At 42.2% G+C, this 25,522-nt stretch overlaps 1 protein-coding gene across 1 annotated transcript in view; it reads right to left on the bottom strand.

Annotated features, from left to right (window-relative positions):
- The window catches only part of ARMC2 (armadillo repeat containing 2), a 132,968-nt gene that overhangs the window by 97,340 nt on the left and 10,106 nt on the right, over nt 1-25,522 (bottom strand). The window contains exons 5-6 of the mRNA XM_075063878.1: nt 18,761-18,908; nt 14,939-15,146 (exon numbers count right to left, since the gene is read on the bottom strand). Coding sequence (XP_074919979.1) covers nt 14,939-15,146; nt 18,761-18,908 — 356 coding nt within the window. The remainder of the gene's footprint in view (nt 1-14,938; nt 15,147-18,760; nt 18,909-25,522) is intronic.

Raw genomic sequence — 25,522 nt, 5'->3', positions numbered from 1 at the left:
CACCCTATACTATACAGATTTCACTGTGGTGAGGGAGGTAGAGCCCAATGTTTCTCAAATTGTGGTCCTGATCAAAAAGGGAGTTGTGGGGGGTAGGGGAGTTGCAAGGTTATTTTAGAGGGATCACAGTATTGTCATGCTTACTTCTACATTGTCTTCACAGCTGGGCTGCCAGAGAGCGGCAGCTGTTGGCCAGCCACGGAGCTCTGAAGGCAGCACCCAACCAGCAGCAGTGCAGACGTAAGGGTGGCAATACCATACCATGCCACCCTTACTTCTGCACTGCTGGCTTCAGAGCTGGGTGGCCAAAGAGTGGCGGCTGCTGACTGAGGGCCCAGCTCTGCAGGCAGCAGCACAGAAGTAAAAGGTGGCAATATCATAGCATGCCATCCTTACTTCTGTGCTGCTGCTGGCGATGGCTCTGCCTTCAGAGATGGGCTCCCAGCCAGCAGCCACCACTGTCCAGCTGCCCAGCTCTGAAGGCAGCACTGCCACCAGCAGCAGCGCAGAAGTAAAGGTAGCAGAACCGCAACCCCCCGCCCCACAATAACCTTGTGATGCCCGCCCCTCCCAATAACTCCCTTTTGGGTCAAGACCAGGGCCAACTCTAGGCATCAGTGCTCTAAGCATGTGCTTGGGGCAGCATTTTCCAAGGGGCAGCATTCTGGCTTCTGGCTCCTTTTATTTATTTTTTTGCTTGGGCACAAAAAGCCAGGAACTGGCCCTGAGAGGAGGTGAGCTGCAGTGGTGGGGGGTGCAGGGAGCACCGCAGGAAGTTACCCTGGGAGGGCAGAGGAACCACTTCCCCCACCAACTCACCTCCGCTCCACTGCTGCCTGCTCCCCTGAGCACGCCGCTGCTCCACCACTCCCTCCCAGGCTTGCTGCAAAATAGCTGATTCCTGCAGCAAGCCTGAGAGGGAGGGGGGAGAAGCGGAGCGGCAGTGGTGCGCTCAGGAGAGCAGGCGGCGAGGAGGTGAGCTGCGGCGGTGCGGGGGGAGGGCAGGGCTGCAGGAAGTAACCCGGGGGGGGGCAGGGGCAGAGGAACCGCTCCCCCCCAGCTCACCTCCGCCTCCCCACCTCTGAGCACGCTGCCGCTCTGCTTCTCCCCTCTCCCTCCCAGGGGTAGAAGGGGAAATGCAGCACGCCTGGGGGAGGAGGCAGGGCCGGGGATTTGGGGAAGGGGCAGAGCTGGGGCAGGGCTGGAGGGGCAGGGGAAATTTTTTTTGCTTGGGGCGGCAAAAAACTTGGAGCCAGCCCTGGTCAAGACCCCTGCAATTACAACACTGAAATGTCAGATGTAAATAGCTGGAATCATGAACTTTACAATTTTTTTTAATTCTATGACTGTGAAATTGACCAAAATAGACCATGATTTTGGTAGGACCCTACTAATGAGGTTTGCGCTCTGGGGCTAAAAATACCAGTGCAGACATTCCCACTTAGGTTGGAGCCTTGTTTCTTGGACCCACTCCTATTGTCAGGTTTTAGAGCCTGGGCTCGAGCCCAAGTAGGAATGTCTACACTGCTATTTAGCTTTAGAGTGTGAGCCCCATAAACCCAGTCAGCTGACCCCAGCTCTGAGACTCACTGCCATGGTGGGTTTTTTTGGATTTTGGTTTGGTTGGGTTTTTTTGTTTTGCAATGTAGACATATCCTAAAAGGATAAATCAATATTTGTAACAGGTGATCCTCACACAAAATGGAATTATTATAACAGCTACAATAATCATTTTAAGATTAATATTTTCCATTGTAAAACATAATGGAGTTGCTATAAAATTTTATACAAATAATTATATGAACACATACTCAGTCCTATTCTTCAATGGTGCAAATTGCTTAGCAATTTAAAAAAAAAAAGCTACAGCAAATAATTAAAGAGATAACTGATGAATGCTGATGTCCTGAAATAATTTCAACAATTACACATTATTTGTATCAAGAGTATTGCCAGCAGGAAAGAAAGAAGCAGAATGAGAGGTTGGAGAGAGCCTACTGAATTAAAGAAGAAAGAAATAGTGGAATGGAAATTTAATTTTCAAAACTGGCTACTAAGTAAGGACTTTAGGCCAAGGACATTTTGTCTCATGGTCAGTTCATCCCAAAGATGAGCAAATAAAAAACAATTCCTCTATAACAGAGGTTCTCAAACTGAGCTCCATTCTGGTGGTCCATGGATAGTTCCCTCTAAGGTGCGTGCCTGGGTGGCCGTACATGAGAGAAGGAAGGGCCACCCACCTAATTAGTGGAGCCGTGCAGGCATGGCTCCACTAATTAGGTGCCTGGACCCTGGAGAAGATGCACATATAAGGTGAGGTGGTGGCCATGGGGGAATAGGGGGTAGGTGGGAGGGGGCAGTGCGGTGAGAAGTGGGGGTGGGGGAAATTTGGGACATGCACGGCTGCAGCAGCCAGAGAAAGAGGCCGTTTGCTGAGGAGAGACTGCACTCCTTCCCAGCCTCAGCTCTGTGGCGTGGGAGAGAGGGAGAGACTCCCTGCTTCCCAGCCCCAATTTGGGGGCTGCCACGGTGGGGGAGAGAGGGAGAGACCCCTGCTCCTTCCCAGCCTGAGCTCGGGGGCTGCTGCAGCAGGGGAGAGGACACATCCATCGCATTGGGAAGGTAAGACTACTGATATTAAAATATGAGTTGTGTGCTTCTATTTGTAGAACAAAAAATAAAAGTGCTTTGCAATAGCTAGCTAATGGTACAAACATCTGAAAAGATCATTAAGTGGACCGTCGAGACCTTCAACAATTTTCAAGTGGTCTGCAGAAAAAAAAAAGTTTGGGAACCACTGCTCTATGAACACATAATGGGCACAGCCCAATATTTAAGACAGTTCACGCAAAACAATAAAATAAATAAAGTACTACACTGTTATATTTAGATAGGTAGTAGATCAAAATCTTTGTGTGTGTGTGTTAGAGAATAGGAATAGAATTTGGAAGTCAAACACTGCATAAGGTGTACACCAGGAATTAATCATTTCTGCCCAAGTGAATTATACCACAATGTCCGGTAGATCATAAGTTCTTAAGTCACTAGTCAGATGCTGCAGAGTGAGCAAAACATGATGCCAATGCAGGCCATCTATCTCTACCCAAATCAGCTTGTAATCAGCAACCCCTATGTCATAGCATACTCTTTGCTCTCTCACAAACTTCTGCAACCTCAGGATACAGGAATCATCCAGAATCCACATGCTGAGAACCCTACTGGTCAGGTACCTACACTGTCAGTTCCAAACCTCCACATTACATGTCTTTGGAATCCCCACATTAACCTCCCTGAGCAAGTAAGCCACTACCCACCCCCAGGAGCTAGTAAAATACAGATTTTCTCAAGTAACTATTTCAAGGCTTGCCTACTCATCCTCATTGCCCACCCCCTCTGCAGACATAACTCCTTTCCCCTATCCCTACATTCCAACCTACACCCTCCCATCTCTCACAGTCCTCTGGCTCCTCCCCACTCAATATAACAAGAACATTGGTTAGACTGCCCCTTGACTGTTGTGTTCACAATAAACTTCCCCCTAAAATAAAAACGTGCTGCATTGTAACAGAGACAACTTGTATCAAGCAACATGAGTTATTAAATCTCTATTGCACAGGTGTACAAAGGTTCAGATTAGGAACATCAGTGGCAGGACATTCACCGGGGCAATGGCATCAATCACATTCCCTCTAGGTATCCAGGCAAGCAGATAATGGCTGCACAGAAATCCTCCCTCTCCAAGTTTTTTCCTTTATTGACTGCATGAACAGTGTAATCCTTCCAGACTACACATCTGCACATGCAAAGAAGTGAATATATTCTCAGATACCATTCTTAATTTGGGTCCCCCAAAGATTTAGTGTTTCCCATGCACTACCTTGGGTAAAATTTGCCAGATTGAGACCATTTTGACCCGCATCACATGGAAAGGTTCATCTCTAGCTCTGCGCAAACAAACCCCACATAAAAACTTTTTGAAAAAAGGCTACTGGGGGGGGGGGCTTATATCTCCACAACCTTAGCTCAATGACCCAAAATTTGGGCACTAACACTACCCTGCAACCCCTAGAGGCATACCAAATTTCAAAGGAATTAAACCACGCATGTCAATTTTAGAGGACTTAGCAAGATCGACCTTTAATCAGAAGTTGTAATGGAACCCTAACTATAGTGGTGTTGCCGTGCCACTGTAAATTTAGTCGTGGTGAGGCATCTTCATACATGGACATGTTTAACATACAGCATCTTATCCATTATGCCATAGTTGCTGGAGATACTCTTACCTATGTATGCTAGATCTGAATGTTATGCAAAACCAGAAGCACTAACAAAAGTTGTACTTGATTCCAATAAGTGCAAGGCTGTCTGTGTTTCTATTCCTAACCTCTATTTTGCACAGAGCCTTCCCAATTTCTCACTTCCACCAAAAAGCCAAATTCTTTGTCCATATGATACACACGTCTCCATACTAGGGATTGAATTACTTTTCATGGTATGAGGACCAGAGGCTCTAAATTTCCCAGAGTCTGAGACCAAGGACCTGATCCAAAACCTATTGATAACAGTGGAAAGACTCCATTTGGATTAAGCAATAAAAAGAACCTGTGAAGAACCTTAATTGGCTCTCTCACAGTACAACTTTTATACAAGATAACAGACTACAGATAACACCTGACTTTGTCTGCTTCTCATGAACAACTAAAATTGAGTTCAGAAGCTTTAGAAACTTTGTTTCTGATAGAGCAGATATTGTGCTCTGTCCTAGAACTGCCCCCCTCCCGCTCTAATCCTAGATAAAACATGTTCTGTTGGCTAGACATGGGGTTGATCTTTGGAAAACATATTACAAATCCCTGTCTTTGAAGCTTTGCATCACTTGACCAGTTGGTTCTTCTACAAATCACACACAGACAGTTGAAAAAGAGGACATTGAAAGGGTAGATTACGGTAATTCTTGGAGATCTGAACAAAAAATAATTACTACCACCAGTGTCTTACTGAAAGTTCTGGAAGATGGGTAGCCCCATAATGAGATAAGATACTGGACATATTCTGATGAGTGAAATTTAGAGCACCTGTGTCAAGGTCCGATGCAAAACAACTGCTACATCAATATAGGTACATACTTAACATGCACACACAGCCATTAAAAAGTCCCTTATTTTCAAAAATGTGTGCGAAATCCAATGCCCACACTTTACTTTGGATACTTGAGTGCATGGTGCTTTACAAAATAAGACATGTTGCTGTCCTGAAGACATAACAGTCTAAGGCTCTGATCCTGCACTTCACTGCACCAGGTTTTTCGCCTTCCTCTGCAGCGTGGGGCATGGGTCACTTGCTGGTAGATTCTCTGCAGCTTGAGGTCTTCAAACCACAATTTTGAGGACTTCAATAACTCAGTCATGGGTTAGGGGTTGTTATAAAAGTGGATGGGTAGGGTTCTGTGGCCTGCTTTGTGCAGGAGGTCAGGCTAGATGATCATATTGGTCCCTTCTGATCTATGAGTCTATGAGCATAAGGCCCATAGAAGTCAAGAGGACATAGCGTAGCTGCATACATTAAACTACACAGTCAAGGCATCAGTAAGATAAATGTCTCAGTGAGATAACTGAAGGAACCAAAGGGCAGTTTCCAGCCTGAATCTGGATCTTTTGTTTCATCTTTTGAGGTCAAACACTCAAACTCCACAGTACTTTTTAGGACCAAATATGCAAAGATGTACAATAGCTGCATAAGAACAGCCATACTAGGTCATAGCAATGGTCCATCTAGCCCAATATCTTGCCTCTGACAGAGGCCAGTGCCAGATGTTTCAGAGGGAATGAACAGAACAAGTTAATTTCGAGTGATCCATGCCCTGTCATTCAGTCCCAGCTTCTGGCACCTGGAGGCTTAGGGATACCGAGAGCATGGAGTTCTGTCCCTGACCATCTCGGCTAATAATCATTAAAGCTGCGAGTTTGTCACGGAGATCATGGATTCCATGACCTTCTGTGACTTCTGCAGTGTCCGGTGCATCTAACCTGGGAGAAGCTCAGGCAGCTGGGGCAGTCTCGGGCCACTGTGTCCCACTCCCCCAGAGCAGCAGGGGTTTGGGTGTGGGAGGAGGTGAAGAGGGCTCTGGGCAGCGCTTACCTCAGAGGGCTCTCCAGAAGCAGGGCATCCCCCTCACTGCAGGCACCGCCTCCGGAGATCTGAGCAGAGGCAGCCCACATACCCCCAACACCAGTGGGGGTCCCCAGCCAGACTGCCTGCCCTACCCTGCACCAGCGGGGGCCCCAGGCCATGTGCTGTCACCCAGCCCCAATACCTCCGTGCCGCCACTCGAGCAACCTCCCCTTCCCTCCCCCCTCTCTGATTCAGTCAGGAGTATATAGAAGAAGTAGTCATGGACAGGTCACTGACCGTGAATTTTTCCTTTACTGCTCGTGACCTGTCCATGACTTTTCAAAAAAATACCCGTGACTAAAATGTTGCCTTAATAATCATTGATGAACCCATTCTTCATGAACTTAGCTAAGTCTTTTCTGAACCCCATTATACTTTTGGCCTTCACAATATATCCCAGCAATGAGTTCCACAGATTAATAAGCAGCAGGTTACATACCTTACATAATGCATAATTTCACTGGGTGACCTAGGTCCTGTGTCATGTGAAGGGGTAAATAACATCCCTAGTCACTTTCTCCATACCATTTGTTATTTTATAGACCATCATATTCCCCTCCCCCCTCAGGAGCTCTTTTCTAAGCTGAAAAGACCCCATCTTTTTAGTCCCTTTTCACATGGAAGCTGTTCCATACCCCTAATCATTTTCATTACCCTTCTTTGCAACTACTTCAACTTAAGGACACGGGACTAATACAAAGGAGAGGAAAAAAACTCCTGTTGTACAGTTCTCCTATGTTGGAGAAAACTTGTTCAAGAACAAAATGACTGGAAACCAGATTTTCCGTAATTGTCTTAAGACAAGTACTTAGAGCTCTAACTGAAGATACTGAGTGTTATGATTATTCAGGTTCAGCTGCCTCTAATATTAGTTTCCCTAATTCAAATTTGGCATATGATGTACATTTTTTGGATTTTCTGGCAGATTTCCATGGTCAAAGTGATAGGTAGCTTCTAACCACCAGGTTAAAAGGATGGACAAGCATGGAAACTACAGCCAATTCAGCAATAAATCACAAAGAAGAAACGAAACCAACAAGATTTTATCGATAATTAATCTTGCCGACTTAAATTCTCAATACAAGTGAAGACCTATTTGAAGAAAATAAAGTTAATTGATTCCCATCCACCCCTTTTGTTTTTTTAAATATATTTTTCTAGCACTCTCTCACACTTTCTGCAGGTTTAATTATTGAATCAGATCGTGTATGTTTTCTGGAATATAATTTAGAAGAGTCTTATCCTATGATTTAGATATATCTTCTCTACTACAAATCCATGCTTCTCTGATAAGTTATTAGTTCCTTTTAAATAGTTTTTATTCATTCAACCTCTAAAGTTCTAATTTCCCTACTCTGAAATCCTTATAGAAATAGCACCCTTTTCTCAAGATAATTTTGACAAAGTACGTGGCCTCATATGCTGGTCACTAATCAGCAGGGTGGATAAAAATCAATGATTTAAAATAAATAAATAAAATAAAAATCACATTTTATTTAAAATCAGACTTTTTTGATAAAACGCTTTTTGAGGAAAAAACCTATCTAAAAGACAGTTTTAATTAAGATACATCTTTGAGCTATAATGTCTCATCATGGAATACGGATTATAAATTCTAATTCTATAGTACAAGAATATATTTATCTAATGTTTAAGAAAACTTTTGTAAATGACTTCCAATAGTTCCTGGATTAGAGACCCAATTTTATGGGGTTCCAGGGGCTTTTGTGGGGCTTTTGTATAGATTTAGGTTAATCTTTCTATCTACCCAATGGGACTCAGTGCTCAGTCTAGAAGAAACCATCAGAGATGCTTAGTTTTGCAATTCTCAAACTGCTGATTTGTGTCTCCAGAGAACATGCTTGTAAACAGCAAAAACGTTTTTTTATATATATTATTTATTTAGAAGTGAGAAACAACAGACCTCAACCATATTGTCCCTCTGCAAATTTGTGTATACAGAGTCAATCCCTTACCTCTCTCTAAAAGTGCAAAGTTTCAAAAAGTTCAATGAATAGAAGATTGTTGGGGGCGGAATAGATCTGGACAAGGAAGAAGAAGTCTGGAGATAAATGTGAGAAGGGAGGGACAGGCAGTAGAAACAAAAGTGAAACTGTTTGAGCAGCATATTCCAGAAGTCTTGAGGTCTTTCTGAGTGTAGCCTTCATTGATTTGAGATCTACCATACCATTCTCTCACTAGAAGGGAAAACCTATAATGGCAGCAGGCCGTAAAAGAGACCCAGTTTGGGATATTTTAATGAAGTTCCTCTACCTGTGGGTAAGACAGGCATGTGTGCAAAATGCAAACAGTGCAACAAAGAAATGCAAGGCCTGGTTGCCCCTGAATGAAACAACATCATGAGAAGTGTTCCTTCTCAGGAGGAAGCTGCGTTGAAGATGATGAAAGGAACATGTCTGAACATGCAGGATCTTCAGGTTGGTAAACTTTTTTTATTTCATACTTCTTTCTTAAGGACTGCCTGTCTTCCTTCTGGACTATTTGAATTCTCATGTTTGAGCAAAAAATATAGTGTTACTCTATGGTACTATCATTTTAGATGCAGTTGTGATAAAAAAATAAATAGCTGAAATAGGCAGATCTTCCTTTTACAATTTCACCTTTAAAGTAGTACTGAGTGTCAGTGAATGCAATGAGTAATACTAAATGAGCAGTATGGTAATAATAATTAAATAACTGCATTGACTTATTTTGTTTAGGAGAATCCATCCTCAACATACAGGATTCTGAAGACTATCCACCTTCAAGATCACCATCATTTTCTATAGTTTCAGAGTTATCTGCCAATGATAGTGTTTCAGTCACATCATGTATGTCACATAGCCACAGTATATCACCTGTAGCAAAAAGAAAAAAAAATCTCCATCATCCAGAAACAACATAGATAAGTTTGTGATAAGAACCAGCAGATTACAAAAAGAGGTAATTGATGAAAAAATTGCCCGGTTTGTTTATGCAACAAACTCTCCTTTCCGTATGATTGAGAACCCACACTTCATTAACATGGTTCAGTCATTAAGACCAGGATACAGTCCACCCAACAGAGCAGATGTCAGGCAGGCAAATTGCTGGATAAAGTGTATGAAAGAGAAATTGAGCAGTGTGCAAAAGGTCTAGAGGGTAAAATTGTTAACCTGAGTCTTGATGGGTGGAGCAATGTCCCAATGATCCTGTTGTATGTGCTTGTGTGACAGACAGAAGGGAATGTCTTCCTTACAGAAACAATTGATACATCAGGAAATGCACACACAGAATACTTACAAAAGTAAGCAAAAGCTATAACAAACTGTGAAAAAAATCAAATGTCTAGTACGCAGCTTTGGTCACAGACAATGCTGCAATGTATCCAAGATGAAAAGAAATTTTTAAAGAGAATGTCGATTCTCGGGGATCGTTACAAGATCTAAGTAACATAGTCCCACAGCTTGGTCACAGACAAGTTGCTATGCAAATTGAAAAATAGCCTAGTCCTTTAGTCACAACAGAAGCAAATTATCCAACTGAGAAGAAAGTGTATTTAGAAGAGAAGAGAAAGTCTCAAGCTAACAAACTATCTGTTGCATAGGTGGATGCAGTGCTCATTTGATGCACTCCTAGCCAAAAGACTTCAGTGTTCCAGAAATAAAGGCTAATGTGTTGAAATTGCAAAATACTTCCCGTAACAAACCACTTTGCAGCAGCTGCTCTGAAAAAAGTGGAGGAACCAAGCTAACTCTCCCACAAGTGTGCGATGGAACTCAGTAGTGGACTGTTTTTGAGCACTATATCAAGAACTGGCCTAATCTGATGACAGTTTTGTGAAAAAATGTGAAAAAAATAGATGGCACTGTCACAGCCAAAGTTCTCAAATTTTTGCCCCATCAGGCACTGGGATCTCAACCCAGAATTCCAAGGGGCGGGGGAGACTGCAGGAATTATGGGATAGCTACGGAATAGCTACCCACAGTACAACGCTCCGGAACTCGACGCTAGCCTCGGACCATGGACGCACACTGCCGAATTAATGGGCTTAGTGTGGCCGCGTGCACTCGACTTTATACAATCTGTTTTACAAAACCGGTTTATGTAAAATCGGAAAAATCCCGTACTACAGACATACCCTGAGTGTAGCCTTCATTGATTTGAGATCTACCATACCATTCTCTCACTAGAAGGGAAAACATATCATGGCAGTAGGCTGTAAAAAAGAGACCCAGTTTGGAAATAAGAAATATATGTTTGCTGATGATGTTTTAAAAGAAAGTCACACCAGTGAACTGGTGGAAGTCACTTAAGCACTTGGATTCAGAGACTGTTGAAGTGATAATCTCACTTTTAACAGCAGTAGATTCTTCTGCCGGTGTAGAGAGAATATTATTTTCCTTTGGACTAATTCATTCCAAATTGAGAAATCGTTTGGGACCTGAAAAAGCAGGAAAGCTTGTTTTTCTTTCCTGGATTATGAACCAATAGGAAAATGAAGTTGAAGACGACTGAGTTACCTGCAGAAGCCAATATTTTAAGTTTCTCATGTTGACCTGTCTGACATTGTTTTAATTAAAAATAGTTAAATGAAATAGTCTATTTAATTTTTTTAGAACTATTTTAACAAAAACAAACCTGATTTTTAAAAAACTTGAATGTTTAACTACATTAAAAAATTCATGCTTGTTTTGTGAAACTAGCATACAGTATGTTTGCTGTTGAAGAAAAAAATCCAGAATACAGAACGTTGTTGTTTTAGTTAAATAAAACAATTTAAATGTCTGTCTGGTGATGTTCTCCTCCTAATACAGCGTGGCAAGAAAATCCTCCAAATATTAATGATTTACCTGTTGAATTGGAGATATTTATAAGTCATTGGAAGGTGAACTATCTGCCTCAATTATCTTTGGTAAATGAAATAACCAATCAATCATTCATTCATTTTCTGATATAGGTGTAAAATTAATTTAAAAAGTTTTGACAATATCACTTTAAAAATATATATAGTGTGTACCTTCTAAAAATGAAATCTACATCTATCTCTGAGTTCTGAAGAATATGTATTAAGGTTATAACCACCACCAAGAATGCACTTTTATGTAGCAATCCATTATTAAAATTGAGTCTTCCTGACTAGTGATTTAAATCAAATCCACCCTGCTAATCAGTTGTAAATTTCATAAAATGTTTAGATCTTTAGTCTCTTCTCTTTTATTCATTAATCTGTAATATTCTAACAATAGCTAAGGGCATAGTTCCCACCACTGCACTGTCCATAATACATACTGATTTGTATTTGAAGATTGCCAGGGGAGAGCAATTTAGTTATTCACGACTCAGTATCAGATATTCTTTTATTATCTGCAAAGTTTCTTTTTTTTTCCCCCTGACCATTTGAAAAAAGGTCTGAGGGAAGGGGGAAAAAAAAAAAAAAAAAAATGTACTTAGATTGCAAACTCTTTGGCGTAGGAACTGTCGTCCTGTTCTGTTTGGGGAGTGCCTAGTACAATGGGTTCATGATCCATGAATGGGGCTCTTAGATGCAAGGTTATTTAATATAATACTTAACTGCAGCAATCCCTTTCTTTCCAACCAGTAACATTATTATCATTAGTATTATTATTTAATATAATATAAATAAGGGATTGCTGCAGTTTTCTTACAGTGAAAGGAATTTTGGATAGTTGTATTTATACACACACACGTATATAAGTATACATATTTTGTTCGTTGATGTGAAATTCTCAATCAACAGCACTGGAGAGAGCTTAGCATAATGTCAGGTTTCTGTTTTTTAAATTACACTATCCAAGTTGCAAGATGTAAATGACAGATTCAAATCCATGAGCACCTTCAAAACATGAAAGGACACGTTAATATGGAAATACTTAATCTGTGAGAGGCTGTGTCAGCTACACCATTTTTACAACTGAAATTGCCAGAGGATCCATGGATTGGTACTTATTGCAACTTCAGAAATGGTTACATTGTATCCTCAGAAGTGAAAAAAAAATTATATTCTAGCAAGCCAGAGAGAGTTTTAGGGAGGAGTGAAATGGAAAGAAAATCTAGAATGAAGAAGAGATGAGAAATCACAGTCCACTAACAGAACAAAGCAAACAGAAAAACATGAATTTGAACAAACTGGAAACATATTTTACATGGAAAAAAACTCCTATTAAAGGACTGGTCTTCAAATCAGCATAAACAAAGGGTCTTGGAAGGAATCAACCTATTTTTAAAGAATAAGTAGTCACCATCTGAACTGTAGTGATTACTACTAAGCAAAACAGAACATTCTGTGGTTCAGACTACTGGACACTGCAGTCCGTATGGCATAATGTGCTCTATGCATGGCAAGCTGTATAAAAACTGTAGAGATTAATCAATTTAATAAAGGGTAAGTAAATAACTTTGTACAAGATAATTTTAGCTCACTGTACAGAACTTAACTATTTTAGCATGCTTGCTAGTTTTACAATTATCACCCAGTTTGAGTTTCATTCTTCTCAATTATTAAGAACAGCAGTTAACAAACTTCTTGTTGTTAGGACCCTCTTGGGAAACATAACTAATTTCCAGGCATATACAGATATAGATACACACACACACACACACACACACACACACACACACACACAGAGTGTTCAATAATCTCCCTGTTCACCTCCCCGACCCTGTCATAAACAGATAGCTAAGGGTTAATGTTTCTTTCACCTGTAAAGGGTTCAACAAAGAAACCTAATCCTCTCTCCATGTGCATAGCTACGGGAGGGTGTTTGAGTCTGCTCTTTGTCTGTTCCGGCTAGAGATGGGATCTTTTATCTTCAAGCTTCTAATCTTCGAGGTCCAAGTTGTGAGTACAAAGGTAGAAAACAATAGGCTTTTTATGTTTTGTATTTACATGTGGTGAGTTGCATGGGATGTTAAATTGTATTCTTTTTGAATAAGTGTTTATTCTTATTTTTCTTTAAGCAATTGACCCTGTAATATATTGTTATCTTGAGTACAGAGCCATTTTTATGTCTTTTCTGTCTTTATATAAAGCTTTTCTTTTTAAAACCTGTTGTTGTTCTTTCTAGTGAGGCTAGGGAGATAGAATTCCTGCTGCGATTATGGTCTCTCTCAGGTGGAAAGATGAGGGGGAAAGAGGGGGGACAGGTAATGCCCTCTGCTGTTGAATTCTAGGAGTTTAAGTACAGTAATTTCTAGGAAACCACGGAGGGGAAGCCTGGGAGGAAGTAAAGAGAAGACAGAGAGGGGGTATTTCCCTCTGTGGTGAAACTCAGGCATCTGAGTCTTGGGTCCCCAGGGAGGTTGTGTGCGAGACCAGAGTGAGCCAAACACTGGAAATTTTTGGCTGGTGGCAGCGCTATCAGATCCAAGCTGGTAATTAAGCTTGGAGGTTTCATGCAGGCACCCACATTTTGGACTCTAAGGTTCAGAATTAGGAATTATGCTTATGACAGACCCTAACTCCACATTCTTGAAAGTTTTCTTTCCCTTTGATCCCTCTTTCAAAGATCAGGGTAGAAGAGGGAGAGCTAAAATAGCTTTATTATGGAGTTATTAAAACAGCTTCATTACATGATGTTCACCAAATTATCCAGTATTATCATCAGGTTTAGAATTAAAGGATCATTATTTTACAGTAACAGAAGTTATGCATTATAATGAATTTTGTGAGCTACTTATTACAAACTCTGTTAAGTTTACTGTTACATTTTATTAATATATTAGCAATAATTTCAGTATAGATCTATAGCAGTTACTGTGAAAAACTAATCTTTTAATAACCTTTGCCACATCTTAGTTGCCAAAATATCTGTACTTCGGTGAGTGATTTTCTCACCTAAGCATCAGTTATCTGTAGAGACAGTAGGAGATGCTAGTGTCACATGTGCACCGAGTAGTTGCTTGCCCAAGGTAGTGATTACATCCTGGTATATCACATCCACTAGTGGGCAAAACAAAGAAATGGCAGGTTGATGATACTAATGAATTCAGTGCCACTGAGTGTTACACAAGTGCTAATGATACAAAGAACATCACAGTCCAGATACAGTAGAAATGGATTGTAGCCATAGTCTTATTTGTCTGCTGAAACACTGTACCTGTTAAGTCACTGCAGACATTGAACCATAGAGTATGAAGATGAAAATAAAGCTACTTAAAACAAAAAACAACCAAGGAGTACAGTAAATAAACTTAAAGAAAGCACTTCAAAATTTAGTATGCGTACACACACACAAATTTTGCTTTTGTTGATAGGGATGCTAGCACCAAGAAGTACACATTTTTTCTGACACTTGATCTTCAATTTTTGTTCCACTCACTCATCTTCTCTGAAGATAAGAAGCTTGGGAGCACAGAATGTGTAGTGATGTGGCTGTGAGGTATAAAAGGGACTATATACCCATTTTAAACCATTTTATATCCTGAATGTTACTAGCAGCCCTACAGCTTTGAAATGTTAGTAATCAAATGAAATCAGAAAGTATATACACATCTATTTAATTCATTCTTCTCATGTCAAGCAGGTATCCTTACCTATATTGAACTAAACTTATTTTTGTCACAAGAGGAATAAATCTCTATAGGATGGGGTGAGGGCGGAGCGAAATGATAAGTTTTTACTGAATATATCATTTACATATAGTAATATCAATGAATTTAAACAAAAACAAAAGTCTCTGAATTCTAGCAGTTCTATATATTTTGACATGACATATTATGCAACTAACTGTGACTGGAAAGAGGAAAAAAAAAAGTAAATACTGACCTTCCACTTCTGAATTGCAATGGAGATGTTGCTACTGCCCCTTTTAAGAAGTCTTGCTCCTCTGCCTTATTATGCTTATTATAAATTAGTGGAATACTATCATCCTTAAAACTGGAGTGTGGACTTAGTTCTGCTAAACAACTTTTATTACTTCTCCTTGAAAGATCATCCATGGTAGCTGGTTCTTCAGAATTTACCCCTTCCTTATCTGCAAAAACCAGGAATAAATGTTTTGCAAAAAATGTTCTTACAAGATGAAAGACACAGCAAGGGGTCTTTTAAATGTAATACAGAAATTTTTATTTCATACTATCTTTCCTATTATTGCAGCAAGCTGACATCAATTAGAGAAATCTGTATCCAAGTAACTAAAACACAATGTTCTCCTTTGCATCAGAGATCTTTTTAGAGACATTCATTCTTCTAAACAAAAAAAACCCCCTAATTTCTAAAGATACCCAATGTATTTTAAGGCTTTTGGCCTTTCAATTATTTTGAAACTTCTCTCATAGAAATTGGATATAAAAAGTAATTTAAATAGTAGGTACAATTAAGATTAAAGGAAAACTTTCAAGGTTAACATGTCCTCAAAAAGAACCTACGCTAAAGCCAATGTAAATGTTTCCCTGATACTGAAAAATGTCTTAGTCCTGAAAAAAAGGCTGCAACATTAAATTCTCCTCTCCTCAACCAGACAACAAAGCAATATCCTGGTGCTGGGATCTATGGATCAGATTGTAGATAGGCACCTGATAGGAGGGCATAAAATCACATGGTAAAAGTACGTATTGTAAAATGCCTCTTTTATGCTTATTTTGGAGTAAGAACAAAAATGGGATAAACAGATTGGTACTAGCATACACTCAGTCCCTCACATTACAGTTTGATTATTATACTGAAAATAATGTCATTTTTATATTCCAAATGACTCCTTGTTACAAAGTTTTAACTAATTTTCTGTAACTATTTTCAGGATAGCAATGCATCAAATAGTTCTCCCTCTCCTCCCAATAAACTACTGTTAACACTTTACCATATTTAGAGTTTTTATAAACCTACACAAATAAAAGCACATAAAACAGAGCACATAATCATAGAAATGTAGAGCTAGGAAGGGATCTTAAGACGTCATGTTGTGTGGCCCCCTGTGCTGAAGTAGGACCAAGTAAGTACACCTCAACCATCCCTGACAGGTGTTTGTCTAATATGTTCTTAATTCTTCAGTGATGGGGATTCCACAACCTCCCCTGGTAACCTATTCCAGTGCTTAATTATTCTTATAGTAAGAACATTTTTCCTATTATCTAATCTAAATTGCCTTTGATGCAGATTAAGATAATTACTTCTTATCCTACCTTCAGTGGACATGGAGAACAATAGATCACTATCCTCCTAGTAGCAGCCCTTAACCTATTTGGAGATTGTTACCAGGCTTCTTTTCTCAAGACTAAACATGCCCAGGTTTAGTTTAGCCTTTCCTCATAATCTTTTATAATTTTTGTTACTCTCCTCTGGATACTCTCAAAAAGCAATCTGGACAGATTGAAGTGTGGAGCCCAGAACTGAACACAGTACTCCAGCTGAGGCCAGTGCCGAGCAAAATAGGACAATTACCTTGCATGTCTTATGTATAAAACATTCCTGTTAATACATCACAAAATGATATTAGCCTGTCTCACCACTGCACCACATTGTTGACTCTCATTCAATTTGTGATCCTTTCTTTTCAGCAGTGCTAGCCACTAGTCCCTATTTCGTAGCTGTGCATTTTATTTTCATTTCTTAGGTGACATACTTTGCACTTGCCTTTACTGAATTTAGCTTGTTGATTTCAGACCTTTTTTCCAATTTGCCAAGGTTGCTTTGAATTCTAATCCTGTCCTCCAAAGTGCTAGCAACACCTCTCAGCTTGGTGTCATATGCAAATTCTACAAGCATTCATTCCACGCTATTATCCAAGTCATTAACAAAAATACTGAATAGCATTGGACCCAGGACAGACCCCGGTTAGACTAAACTAGATCTATCCTCCCAGTCTGAGAGCGAACCATTGTGACTACTCTTTTAGCAGTCTTTCAACCAGCTGCACGCCCCACCTTACAGTAATTTCCGCTAGATCACATTTGCCAGGTTTGCTTATGAGACTGTCATGTGGAATTGTCTCAAAAGCCTTACTAAAATCAAGATATATCATATCTATAGATCACCCCCATCTACTAGGCCAGTAACCCTATCAAAGTAAGAAATTAGATTGTCAAGAGCTAATTGTGCCAACAAGATCCATGTTGGCGTTGGCTATTACTTATCCTATTATTCTCTAGATGTTTATAAACAGATTATTAAAAAATCTTTTCCAATATCTTTCTAGGTATCTAAGTTCAGCTGACTGGTCTATAATTCCCTGGGTCCTCTTCGCTCCTCTTTTTAAAGACAGGCACTATGTTTACCCTTCTTCAGTGCTCTAGGACAGTGGTTCCCAAATTTATTCCGCCACTTGTGCAGGGAAAGCCCCTGGTGGGCTAGGCCGGTTTGTTTACCTGCCGCGTACGCAGGTTTGGCTGATCACAGCTCCCAGTGGCCACGGTTCGCTGCTCCTGGCCAATGAGAGCTGCTGGAAGTGGTGGCCAGTATGTCCCTCGGCCAGTGCTGCTTCCAGCAGCTCCCATTGGCCTGGAGCAGCGAACCGTGGCCACTGGGAGCTGCGATCAGCCAAACCTGCATACACGGCAGGTAAACAAACCAGCCTGGCCCACCAGGGGCTTTCCCCGCACAAGCGGCAGAACAAGTTGGGAACCACTGCTCTAGGACATCATCTGTCTTCCAAGAGTTCTCAAAGATAATTGCTAACCGTTCTGAGATTGTTTCAACTAGTTCCTTAAGTAACCTAACACAATTTTCATCAGACCTTGCTAACTTGAATACATCTTACTTAACATGTTAAAGAATTTTTAGATAACTATTTTGGTTTGTGTTCCTTCTCCCTTGTTCTTAATATTCATTGTGTTAAGCATCTGATCACAATTAACGTTTTCAGTGAAAACTAAAGCAAAATAAGCATTCAGCACCTGAGCCTCCTCAATGACATATCATATTAGCTCTCCTTCCCCGCTAAGTAGAGGACCTACACTTTCCTTCATCTTTTTCTTGCTCCTAATGTATTTAGTAAACCTCTTCTTATTGCCATTTATTGCCCTTGCTAGGTGTAACTCATTTTGTGCCTTAGCCTTTCTGATTTTGTCCCTACATGCTTGTGCTATTCTTTGAACTTCTCCTTAGAATATGCCCATATTTCCACTTTTGTAGAATTCTTTTTTTTTAATTTTCAGGTCATTAAAGAGCTCCTGATGGAGCATTACTGGCCTCTTACTATCCTTCCTATCTTTCCTTCATATTGGGATAGACAATATTAAAGATACAACAGCAAACTCTTTGAGAAACTGCCAGTTCTCCTGAATTCCTTTGGATTTTCTTTCTATGGGACCTTACCTATCAGTTAAATGTTTGTTAAAGTCTACTTTTTTGAAGTGCACTGTCCTTATTCTGCTGCCATCACTTTTTCCTTTACTTAGACTCATGAAATCTATAATCTCATGATCACTTCCACTCAAATTGCCATTTTTAAGCAACAGACATGGGAGCCTAGTGATTTAGGAGCCTGTTTTCAAAAATGAAAGTCAATGGGGATTTAGGCACCTAAGTTACATTTTAAAAATGGGACTTAGGTACTTTGAAATTTTTACTCTAAAACATTACATGGCTCTATATTCAAATACTTGAATTATATTGAAATGCTCTTACTCTCATCAGGAAGAAATATTTTACCTGGAAGGAGATTTCCTTGAGAAGCTGTTCTGCATAAGCGAGCCCGGGCACTGCTGACTTTCCTAACCTCCAATGGGTCCACTGGAGGTTTCGGGAAGGAAATGGAAGAATCTTCATCTTTTATAGGTGATGAAAGTAGTTTTGGCTTCTATTACAAAGAAAGATGAAGATCAGTTTTTACAAACAAACAGTTATCTCTCATTTGTATTTCCATGTAACCTAAAATCAGCAAAATAAACTTTGTAACAGTCACCATATATTTTCTTCCAACTTCTGACTAATTTAGATGAGAATTAAACAACAGCAATCAGAAAAATCTAGTTTTCTTTTTTAATAAAAATCATAAACCATTCCATGAAACAAAACAAGTTAGACCCAGTACGTCAGTTAGATCATAGAGAGCCAACAAAAATAGGTACTGAGGAAAGCATGTCTAAAACCAGTCCCAAGAGAAAACCCAAGTGCTAGAAGAATTAGCCATAGGCTAGTTTTAATAAATTAATGTCCAAATTAAATCTAAATAATACTTATTTCCCTCAAATAAGACATCTACATTAAACATGTGCTCCATCACTAACTTCATTTTGTGCCCAATCCTGAAAGGTACCAAGTATCCACATCTCAAAAAAAAAAAAAAGGCCTGTTATTTGTAGTGCTACTTGTTTGGAAGTTGGCTTAATTTGTAGAACATTAAAAGTTCCCATTTGAATACTATTAATAGTAGATATGCCAATTCCTATTACACACTATCCTGGGCACATGGATCCACACATCCACGAACTCTAGGCTACAGCAACTCCATATATTGGATGAAACTACAGACACTGTAAAAGCTCCATCTGGTACAAAATAGCAGTCCATGTGCTTAGTAACTCAAATGTCCATGAATTCTTCACCCTCAGAGCTCTGCTTTCTGCACTAACACTCCATAAAATACAGAGTCCAGCTGAATGACTCTGTTCTGCTCTTCAAAGATTTCCATGGGTTTGACTCTAGCTACCCAAAAGATTGTCCCCACTATCTTAATAACCATGACCTCCAACAACAGCTACAATCTACTGAAACAATTAAATTTCCACCAACAGAGGCAAACTCATGAGCATGGAAGACAATTTTCACAGGAGCTGGACCTAGACTATGGAACCCACTCTCACAAGAGATAATGGCAACCACAGACCTCATAACTTTTAAAACTAAATGCAAAACTCATTGCTTTGACTTGGCTTTCCTCAGTTACTTATTTTTATTACCCCACAAACTCACCAAAAGACCCCACTATAAACTAATCAAATTATTGCTTCTCCAGGCTGTGGAGTCTGGCACTGGACACCCAGAACTGCAAATCACAGTGTTAGCCCTCTGCCTTAGCAAGAGTGAGAGCTTTGCTGCTGCTAAGCTGTGTGTCAGCTCCCTAACCTACCAGTCTATCTGCCTTGCCTGGAAACTTCAAGACTCTACTTGTCTAATCCTTACCTGCAAGGTAAGAATCAGTGAACCCCAGTTGCCAAGAGACATCCTTCTGCAAAGTCCAGTTCCACTCACTGGACGCTCATATAAATTATTAAGTTCGCTGCCTCTGAAGAGACAGAGTACATATCAGCCTCTTACAGGGATAGGCAAACTTTTTGGTCTGAGGGTCACATCTGAGTATGGAAATTGTATGGCGGGCCATGAGTGCTCACAAAATTGGGGGTTGGGGTGCAGGAGGGGTGAGGGCTCTGGGGTGAGGACAGAAGTGAGGAGTTCAGGGTGTGGGAGGGGGCTCTGGACAGGGGCAGCGGGTGTGTGTGTGTGTGTGTGTGTGTGTGTGTGTGTGTGTGCGCGCATGCTCCAGCTGGGGGTGCAGGCTTTGGGGTGGGTCTGGGGATGAGGGGTTGGGGGTGCAGGATGGTGCTCTGGGCTGGGACCAAGGGGACCAGAGGGCAGGAGGGGGATCAGGGCTAGGGTAGGGGGCTGGGGTGCAGGAGGGGGATCAGGGGTTCAGATTCCAGGTGGCACTTACCTCAAGCAGCTCCCAGAAGCAGCAGCAGCAGCAGCATAGCCCCCCTCCAGTTCCTCATGGAGGCGCAGCCAGGCAGCTCTGTGCACTGCCCTGTCGGCAGATGCCGCCCCAGCAGCTCCCATTGGCCAGAGTTCCCAGCCAACGGGAGTTGCATGAGTGGCACTTGGGGCAGGGGCAGTGTGTGGCGCGCTCCCGGCTGCCCCTATGCATAGGAGCCAGAGAGGGGACATGCCACTGCTTCCTGGAGCCGTGTGGAGCCACGGCATGCGCAGAGCAGGGCAAGCTCCCAACGCCGCTCCCTGGCGAGAGCCAGATTAAAGATGTCTGAAGGGCTGGATGTGGCCCCCAGGCCATAGTTTGCCCATCCCTGGCCTATTAGGTTCAGAACCACTGACCTAACCTATTTACCATTGTGCTGATTGAGCTGCAGGTTGAGAACCACTGGGTTAGCTGATGACTCACACTTCACTTGAATACACAGCACTGAGACAGTTTTGTAATAAAACAAGAATAAGTTTAAGAACAGAAGTTTAAGTGCTACTAAGCAAGAGAAGAAGAGATAGGTATGGTTACAAACAAACCAAAATAGAATACACTTTCTAGTGACTAAAACTTAATCTTAGCAAGTTTCAATTTTTGCCTAAGCAGTTTTCTTATTTACATCAAGTTACCAGCACCTCCCACGTCCAGGCCAGGGGACTCAATGTTTACAGAATCAAAGAGTGCTGCTGCTTTTGTTCCCTAAGTGATCAATAACTATATTAACCCTTTATATTAACTAAAGTCCATTATCTCGGTCTCAAGAGCCAAGAAGGCTTCTTGGGGTGCAGACTGTCCTCCAGCGCGCTCACTAAGGCCTTGGCTACACTTGCATGTTATAGTCCAATAGAGCTGCCAAGAGCACTCTACCTCACTCCCCGTCCACACTGGCAAGGCATGCAGAATGCTCTGACTCCCCAGCTGGAGCGCTCCTGATACTCCACCTCTCTGAGAGGAATAATGCTTGTTGTGCTCTCACTGGAGCGCTGTGGTGCCAGCGTGGACACCTAATGCGCTCTGATTGGCTCTGACTGGCCTCCGGAAGTGTCCCACAATGCCTGTTCTAGCCACTCTGGTCATCACTTTTGAACTCTACTGCCCTGTCCTCAAGTGACCAAGCATCAGACCTGCCCTTTAAATTCCCTGGGAATTTTGAAAATCCCCTGCCTGTTTGCTCAGCCAGGCATAGAGTGCTCTCAGCGCATCTTTCCACGTGGCCTTGCCTCCATGAGCCAGGCGATCCACATATGGAGCAATGGCGAGGTGCTGGACCTCACCAATGTTTGAGGGGAGGAAGCTGTGCAGTCCCAGCTGTGCTCCAGCCATAAGAATTACGATATCTTCAGGAACATATCAAGAGACATGATCAGGATGCAGTGCAGTGTCAGGTTAAAGTAAAGGAGCTGCAGAATGCCTACCGCAAAGCCCATGAGGCAAACAGCCACTTCGGTGCTGCCTCCACAACCTGCAAATGCTACAAAGAGCTGGACACAATTCTTGGGGGCGATCCCACCTCCACTGCAATGACCACGATGGTCACTTCCAAGCCCAGCACAGCAAGGGATGGGGGGGAAGAGGAGGAGGAGGAAAGTGCGAGCAATGGTGCTGAGGCAGTGGGAGACACCTCGGAATCCCTAGATACATGCAGCCAGGAGCTCTTCTCGCTTGCCTTGAGACAAGCAAAGTAGGGTTTTTATGATTGCCCTCCTTAAGTGTGAGGGAATCATTGCTCTGTCTGGTGTGTATAATGTTAAGTGTTGCATTTTCCCTGTATAGGTGCTACCTTGAGATCTTTGCCATCATTCTTATCACCAGCCGACAGACTGAGAAGACTCAGGAAGAGGCCACGTAAAAGCAAAGAAGACATGCTGCATGAAGTCATGCAGCAGTCTGTAAACGAGAACTGAAAGGCACTGAAGTGGAGGCAGAGCGAGAGGAGGATCCGCCAGGAAAACGCGATGCACCACTGGCAAAGCAAGGAACAGCTGATTAACATAACGGAGCGCCAATCGGACTCTATCTAGGTGCTCGTCGTCATGCAGGGAGAGCACTACCATGCTCGCCACCCACCGCTCCCAGCCCTTGTCCCAAAACTCTTCCCCTTGTGCCCCTCATGTCCCCTCCAACCCACTTTCCCCAACATCCAGGTTCTTACCGGCCCCCGCTGCCTCCTACACCCATAGCTTCACCACCCACCCACAAAAACTATGACCCTTATCCACTGCACTCAAACCCCTCAACATCCCTTATAGCCATCCTGAAGTGCAGTACGGAGTGCACAGCAGTCCAGGCAGGATTTGAGAGTATGAAATCAGGACATATTCAAGCCTATGACTGAACCAGTCCCGACCCCACCCCCTTGCCCTTTTGGTATTTCTGTGTCACTGTTTTATTTTGTTTGTTTTTCCAATAAATTAATTCTCTTTTCAATAGATGGAGTTTAACTTTGAAAAACTTACTTTATTAGTGCATGAAGCAAAATATACCTTAGCCCAGGAAAGCGACAAGCACCACAAGTCAGTGCGCGAAACACAGCCACTGCACTTCACTCCCGTGCAGAGCACCAGACATTACTGATGGCTTTCAGCCTCAAATTGCTCCCTCAAGGCATGCCTAAGCCTTGCAGCCCCACGCTGGGCCCTAATAGCCCTGTTCTCTGGCTGTGCAAATTCAGCCTCCAGGTGTTGAACCTCCGATGCTCATGCCTGAGTTAAGCTTTCTCCTTTCCCTTCACAAATATTATGGAGGGTACAGCACGCGGATATAACCGCGCAGATGCTGTCTTCAGCCAAGTCCAACTTCCCATAAAGAGAGCATCAGCAGCCCTTCAAACGGCCAAAAGCACACTCCACAGACATTCGGCACCAGCTCAGCCTGTAGCTGAACCGTTCCTGGCTGTTGTCAGGCACCCTGTGTAGGGTTTCATAAGCCACAACATTCAAGGGTAAGCGGGATCTCCAAAGATCACAATAGGCATTTCAACTTCCCCTACGGTGATCCTCTGGTCTGGGAAAAAAGTCCCGGCTTGCAGCTTCTTGAACAGGCCAGTGTTCTGAAAGATGTGTGTGTCATGTACCCTTCCAGGCCAGCCTGCGTTAATGTCAATGAAATGACTACGGTGATCCACAAGCGCCTGAAGAACCATGGAGAAATACCCCTTTCGGTTAACATACTTGGAAGCTAGGTGGACTGGTGCCAGAATAGGAATATGCGTTACATCTATCACCCTTCTACAGTTAGGGAAACCCATTTGTTCAAAGCCAGTCATGATATCATGCACATTATCCAGAGTCACGGTTCTTCTGAGCAGGATGCGATTAATGGCCCTGTAAACTTGCATCAGCACAATTCCAACCATCGTCTTTCCCCTCCAAACTGGTTAGCGACCGATCGGTAGCTGCCTTGAGTTGCCAGCTTCCAGACTGCAACAGCCACTCACTTCTCCACCGGCAGGGCAGCTCTCAATCTTGTGTCCTTGCGCCACAGTGTGGGGGCGAGCTCAGCACATGGTCCCATGAAAGTGGCTCTTCTCATCCAAAAGTTCTGCAGCAACTGCTCGTCATCCCAGACTTGCAGGACAATGTGATCCCACCACTCAGTGCTTGTTTCCCTGAGCCCAAAAATGGTGTTCCATGGTGGAGAGCATGTCTGTGAATGAGACAAGCAATGTCGTGTTGCATGCATTACATGACTTGATATCATCTTCGGACTCTTCACTGTCACTTTAGCTCCTAAGCGGTAACTTGACTGCCAAATGAGATGTGCTGGCGAGATTCGTCAGCATGTTCCGCAGCAGTTCAGGCTCCATTTCCACACACAAAGTGAAGACAAAGCACGCTCTGAACAGAAACCGTTGAAGATGGCGCGAAACGTGGACGAAAAACACAGGGATTGCTGGGATGCAAAGCGATACATCACAGGGTGTTGGGACAGGATCCAGAATGCCCTGCACCCCACACCCCCTTCCCAGAAGCCACAGCGCCAGAATGGGAATAGGTGCTCTGTGGGACGCTGCCCATAATGCACTGCTCCAAATGCCACTTCAAGTGCTGTGAATGTGGCCACGCCAGTGCACTTGCAGCTGTCAGTGTGGACAGATTGGAGCGCTTTCCCTGGTGCACTCTCTGAAGGCTGGTTTAACCCAAAGCGCTCTACATCTCCAAGTGTAGCCATGGCCTAAGCTGTTGCTTGTTAGCTTTCTTTACTGTATATATAAATACTCTTTTAATGTCCAATGCCAGTAATCAAACTGGGGAAACACAAAGTCCTTTGTCTATGGCAGACTAAGTTTATGCACTGCCTCCCAAAGACATTTTAAGAACATATTTCCAGCTATGGTGACCAGATAGCATATGTGAAAAATAAGGACAGAGGGTGGGGGTAATAGACACCTATATAAGAAAAAGCCCTGAATATCAGGACTGTCTCTATAAAATCAGGGCATCTGGTCACCCTATTTCCAACACAAACACAACTCTCTGTACACAACCTGTATATACATAACACAATGATTTTGGGGACCAGCATATCACCAATTTACATGATACCTGTTAAGATACATATTATGACAATGGTGTGTTGGAGTTGTCATAAATAGATAGCTAAGGGTTAATGTTTCTTTTACCTGCAAAGGGAACCAAACACCTGACCAGAGGACCAATCAGGAAACCGGATTTTTAAAAGAAAGGGAGGGAACCTCAGGAGGGGTTTGGCTTGAGTCT

The sequence above is a fragment of the Chelonoidis abingdonii genome, chromosome 3 (genome assembly GCF_003597395.2).
Source record: "Chelonoidis abingdonii isolate Lonesome George chromosome 3, CheloAbing_2.0, whole genome shotgun sequence".
In the NCBI taxonomy this organism is placed as follows: Eukaryota; Metazoa; Chordata; order Testudines; family Testudinidae; genus Chelonoidis; species Chelonoidis abingdonii.
This window is presented reverse-complemented; position numbering and strand designations above follow the sequence as displayed.